Raw genomic sequence first — 6240 nt, 5'->3', positions numbered from 1 at the left:
AACATCGGTGTTATACAGAAGGAAATAATTATAGGAACATCGGTGTTATTTTTCTAACAATTTTCTAACATATGATTAGTTACTAGTGTTGTTTTTTTTAGCTAAGTCGCATATTTTTTACTTCCCATATTTTTGGTTTCTTTTATTACGTTTAAGGTTTAATTTGCTTCTCTGTTTGTAATAATGGTCTTATAAAACATGGTTTTATTTGCTTCTCTGTTTGTAATAATGGTTTTATTTGCTTCTCTGTTTGTAATAATGGTTTTATATGCTTCTCTGTTTGTAATAATGGTGTTATTTGCTTCTCTGTTTGTAATAATGGTTTTATATGCTTCTCTGTTTGTAATAATGGTTATATTTGCTTCTCTGTTTGTAATAATGGTTATATCTGCTTCTCTCTTTGTAATAATGGTTTTATTTGCTTCTCTCCTTTGTAATAATGGTTTTATATGCTTCTCTGTTTGTAATAATGGTTTTATTTGCTTCTCTGTTTGTAATAATGGTTTTATATGCTTCTCTGTTTGTAATAATGGTTTTATTTGCTTCTCTGTTTGTAATAATGGTTTTATTTGCTTCTCTGTTTGTAATAATGGTTTTATATGCTTCTCTGTTTGTAATAATGGTTTTATATGCTTCTCTGTTTGTAATAATGGTTTTATCTGCTTCTCTGTTTGTAATAATGGTTTTATTTGCTTCTCTGTTTGTAATAATGGTTTTATATGCTTCTATGTTTGTAATAATGGTTTTATATACTTGAACTGCTATTTATTGTTGGACTTGTGGGTGATTGGATGTGAAAATGAACGTAGCTATTTTACGTGTGATAGTAGAAATATCTGTATTCCTCCTTTACATAGTCTTTAGCCATGTTGTAGTTCCTCTGTTGATTCCTTATGAGGAACGGTGATGATCATTTTACTTACATTTTAACAGATTGCAATTCCATTCTTTGCCTTCCCTAAAACTCTGAGGAAAGAAAAGGAACGCCTGATTTTGGAAACTAATGAACTTTCACCGTCAAATGAACAGCAAATACAAGAAGAACTACACATGCCTGGAGAAACGGAGCCAAGTCATTCTGTCTCCAAGGAAGCTGAAAAGAAACAGAAGTATGGGAAAGATGTTAAAGGTTTGTTTAGCAAGAAGTTTCATGCAAAAAATTATGCTCAAAATCTTTAAATATTATTACTTCTAAATTATAGTAATTCCTTGTGAAATGTTTAAAATGTACAAGAATTATGATCAGAAATTCAACCCTCGGGTAACAAAAATGAAAATTTAAAATTTTTTCTCAATTTTAAATCTCCTAACCATACCACACTCAACACTGTGTGAGATATTGAAGCCTAGTTCCACATAATACAGAGGTTGAGAATGTTATATTAAAATGATTTTGGAGCATCCCCACATTGTCACAGTCCATGTTGTCATGTCTAGTCTTACTCTGATGACCATGCATCTTGACAATGGCTGTGCAGAAAGACCCTCTGATAAAGCTGCCATGTTCAAAGCACACCCCCTCCTCCTTAATGCTTTCTATAACTATTCTAGTGTAAGATGACGACGATTTCCCAGTCCCTATTTCAATATTCCAATCTCGTGGAAATCCATAGGCTTTTCCCATTGACCTTTGTGTTTGTGGATTCTTACCTCTTACTGCAGGGGGGTGGGGCACTTGCCTCTTGGAAAACAAGAAACGTAATTCTTTCTTTATTCATGTATATGAATTTACAAGTTTTTTTTTCACGATACTTATTACACTTATTTTTCAATACTAATAAAAGTTGCAAGGTTTGTCAACAGCTTTACTTAAAATCTCAAGATACCTACCTGTAGCTAAATATATTAAAACGTCGCTACCACTGCGGCTTCTTGGATATTGAGTATGGCAATCTTAACTCAAGAGACTGATGGCATTGAAATATTGTGTTTTATATGACCTCAAATTACTGTATTAAGGTGAAATTACCCTATAAGGTTAAGAACCTAACAGAACAAACCAAAATTTACTATCATTGAGTATAGATAGTTGTAAGTCAGCAGAATGGATTAAACTAACCTTACAAATATGAAACCCTTCAAAACTGACTATGGGAACTTGCTTATTCTCTTGATTGTAATGGCTAAACTTTGAAGGTGGGTTCCGATACATTTCATCACGACTTTATATTGGTGATATCACACTAAGTATGAAATGGTAGAATGATGTAGTTCCAATACATTACATCACGACTTTATATTGGTGATATCACACTACGTATGAAATGGTAGAATTATGTAGTTCTGATACATTACATCACAACTTTATATCGGTGATATCACACTATGTATGAAATGGTAGAATGATGTAGTTCTGATACATTACATCACGACTTTATATCGGTGATATCACACTATGTATGAAATGGTAGAATGATGTAGTTCTGATACATTACATCACGACTTTATATCGGTGATATCACACTACGTATGAAATGGTAGAATGATGTAGTTCTGATACATTACACCACAAATTTATCACACCCAAAGAAGTTCCACTTACACAAACATACCAGTTTTTATACATTTGATTATGTGTCGAATCTCACATAATGTTCTAATTTTCTGAAATACTTAATATTGTCTTCTTTTTCAAAATTATCGTTATTTCATTCTTGTGTTGCTTTTATTTTTTTTCACTTCATTAACAGATATTCCAGTTTCTATGTGGCATCTGCTGAGTAATCCAATCTATATAGTCACCTGTCTGGGAGCTTCCATGGAGCTATCTATTGTCAACGGCTTCATCATCTTTCTTCCAAAATACTTAGAGACTCAGTTTAGCTTGGGAAAGTCCGAAGCTAATGTATTTACAGGTACTGTGACAGTGAGATTAGCTTCATTAATATAACTTTTCTAAACTGAAGATGTTGATTTTTTTTTACTGTAAGATTGTGTTAGTATGGAATGTTTACAGTGGATTACAGCTGAAAATATTTGATTTTAAAGCACTTGATGTTCAAAAATCCATTTCTGTAGAGCTGCAGTTGTGGTTTATGAACATATCATGTTAAAACATCCATTTTCCTGGAGCTGCAGTTGTGGTTTATGAACATATCATGTATTTCTTTATTCTTATACTATTATAACATTAATTCTGAATTTATTCTTTGTTCTGAATATTTACAGTTTTCACATCACATGTGGTCAAGAAAAACCATTAACTTGACCTTGTTTCGAGTTACCCCTGTTCCTTTGTTATTCTTGAAGTAGGTAATAACTGTTACTACCCGGGGAGAACATTGTTTAACTCTATAATTACGGGCACCCTTGTACTGCTCAAGTCATAAGATTTTACTTTGTTACATTCAAAATTTAATTAAGCAATCTTAATATCAATGTATTCCAATGAAATTAACATTAAAATAATTTTCATTATAGTTCAAAGTTTTATATTATAAAAGTTTTAATTCTTTTATTTCAAAAGAAACTTTAAAGAAAATTTTTTTAGATTCAGTTTGATGCAGAAGCTCACCAAAGTTTGACTTTTCTTGTGTGTAACTTAAAGATTTCTTTTTGTACACTATACTCTTATGTCCCTAATGGGACGTTGGAAGGAATGAGACCTTATCATCCCCAGTCTGTTCGGTTAGTAGAAAGGATGACACCTTATCGTCCCCAGTTCAAACTTAGAACGGGAAACAATATATAAAAGTCTGACATGGTACTTTATACAAAGTTAAATTATCATTCCTGTTGATGAAAGAAGCCGAACTTTAACTATTACACTATGTAGGTCATAAAGCAAAGTAAATGTTCTACAGTCCTGCATGTTCTGACCTAGAACATACTCTATGATATTCATGATACATATTCAGTACAAACTAAATCAACCTAAGCTTTAGTACATTTATTCATATATCTGAAGAAAACAAATATTTTTTTCAGTTCCAGTTGTAATCGAGATATTTCTATTATGTCCACTCAGGTGGAATAGCCATACCAGGAGCTTGTGTAGGGATATTCCTGGGAGGTTACTTACTGAAGAGGTTTCAGCTTCGACCAAAAGGTGAAAGTCACGAAGTAATCTTTTTACATATTATGTTAGAAAACTGGAAATCCCATGTGTTATACAAGCTTAGGTTATTTAATGAAAAACAAAAATATATTTCTTTATTACAATTTTCATTAACGTTATTAATCCATTTTAAAATTTATTACTAATGAGTTTCAAGCATTTATATACGTATGTTTTTTTTATTTTGATTGTTTAATCGATATGTATAAATATATAGTTTGAAAATTTAAGCTCAAATCAGAATGGATTACCGTTGCTATTCCTGTTTGCCCACTTTTAATTGTAACTAAGATAAATAGTATAAAATACATCAGAAACAGGACAGACTGACATTGCTGTGATAGAAGCATTATTTGATTAATGTATATTTTTTGGGGTCCGACATAGCCAGGTGGTTGACATATCAGGTACTGGATTGAAAAGTCTAGAATTTGGAATGTGTTACCATTGGCCATACACTACTCATTTAGCTGTGGTACTTTATTAAAAAAGCTCAATAACCATATCTACTCATATTATCCTGTAAGTGCATATCTTCTTACTTTCACAGATCTAGTACCAACATATTTTCTTCATTGTTTTTTTAAGACTCGTAATGTAGGTAAATTAATATGTTGTATTATACATGGACTTTTTTCTACATTAAAATACTTTTACTTGCAAGCTTTTGGCCATCTTACCAGAGCCTTCGTCGGGCAACAATGTACTGTACATTGTTGCCTGGTGGGAAGAGGGCTGAAACCTCACCATTAAAAGTATTTTAGTGTAGAGAAAAGTTTGTGTATAATCCTACATATTTTCTTCACTTGACAGTGTAAACACATCCTCCCTACAATTGTTCAATAGTAACTTACATCGGGCAATAATGTACTGTACATTGTTGCCTGGTGGGAAGAGGGCTGAAACCTCACCATTAAAAGTATTTTAGTGTAGAGAAAAGTCCATGTATACTCCTACATATTTTCTTCACTTGACAGTGTAAACACATCCTCTCTACAATTGTTCAACAATAACTTACATTCTTCTAAATATTAAACATTGCATATAATGTCAGGACAACAAGGAACCTGTTGGGCCATTTAAGCCCTCCCAACCACAAAACCAAACTATATAATAAAAACATTTACAAATCTTCTCATAAACTTCTTTAAATTGACTGCATCTACCACATCTGAAGGGAACCCGTTCCAAAGGCCATCCACCCTGTTAGAAAAGTAAAACTGTCTCAGTTGAATACGACTCCTTCTCTGCCAAAAATGTATACTTTGTCTCCTAGTCCTAACATTCTCACCATTAAATATGAAAAAAAGATGATGCATCAACACTATCAATTTTCTTAAAAATCTTAAACACCTCTATTAGATTTTTTTTGTCAAGAGAAAATAGTTTCAGATATTTTAACCCTTCTCTGATCATTTTCCCAAAATAAAGAGCACAGGATTGAACACAAAACCTTAAATGTGACCTAACCAGTTGCCTATATAATGATAGTATAACCTCTTTAGACTTGTATTCAGTGTTTCTATAGATAAAACCTAAATCCTATTTGCTCTGTCACTAACAACAGTACATTGTTTGGATGGCTTAAGAGACTAGTCAACTAGAAAGCATTAAAGTATCTTTATAAACAATATGTGTTAACAAAATAGTTTTGTTTTTTGAGATTCTATGATTGTTTTTATGTTCACAAAAATTGAGAATTTCTTCTGATTACATTTTAAGATTTTTGGTATGATAACTTTATGGTGATTTGTATGTGCTTCTTTAGGGGCCATCCAGTTTGTGCTGTTTTTTAACATTCTCTCCTTGGGATTGTACACTATTCTTTATTTTCTTGGATGTGATAATATAAGGATGGCTGGTGCTACATTACCTTATTTTAACAAGTAAGTACTGATAGAAAAAGGTTCTTGTACCTTGCAGAATACACTACATTACCTTATTTTAACAAGTAAGTACTGATAGAAAAAGGTTCTTGTACCTTGCAGAATACACTACATTACCTTATTTTAACAAGTAAGTACTGATAGAAAAAGGTTCTTGTACCTTGCAGAATACACTACATTACCTTATTTTAACAAGTACTGATAGAAAAAGGTTCTTGTACCTTGCAGAATACACTACATTACCTTATTTTAACAAGTAAGTACTGATAGAAAAAGGTTCTTGTACCTTGCAGAATA

The 6240-nt window shown here is 32.0% G+C and overlaps 1 protein-coding gene across 1 annotated transcript in view; it reads left to right on the top strand.

Moving 5' to 3' along the window:
• LOC106473599 (solute carrier organic anion transporter family member 3A1-like) overlaps positions 1 to 5943 on the top strand; it is a gene marked incomplete at its 3' end in the record, with an annotated part of 20198 nt that extends 14255 nt beyond the window's left edge. Inside the window, exons 5-8 of the mRNA XM_022402000.1 lie at positions 934 to 1129; positions 2691 to 2855; positions 3968 to 4048; positions 5826 to 5943. Of these exons, the coding sequence (XP_022257708.1) occupies positions 934 to 1129; positions 2691 to 2855; positions 3968 to 4048; positions 5826 to 5943 (560 nt within the window). The remainder of the gene's footprint in view (positions 1 to 933; positions 1130 to 2690; positions 2856 to 3967; positions 4049 to 5825) is intronic.
• Positions 5944 to 6240: the final 297 nt, after the last annotated feature.

The sequence above is a fragment of the Limulus polyphemus genome, unplaced genomic scaffold (genome assembly GCF_000517525.1).
Source record: "Limulus polyphemus unplaced genomic scaffold, Limulus_polyphemus-2.1.2 Scaffold6313, whole genome shotgun sequence".
Taxonomy (NCBI): Eukaryota; Metazoa; Arthropoda; class Merostomata; order Xiphosura; family Limulidae; genus Limulus; species Limulus polyphemus.
Note: the sequence above shows the minus strand (reverse complement) of the source record. Positions and strands in the feature narration are given on the sequence as shown.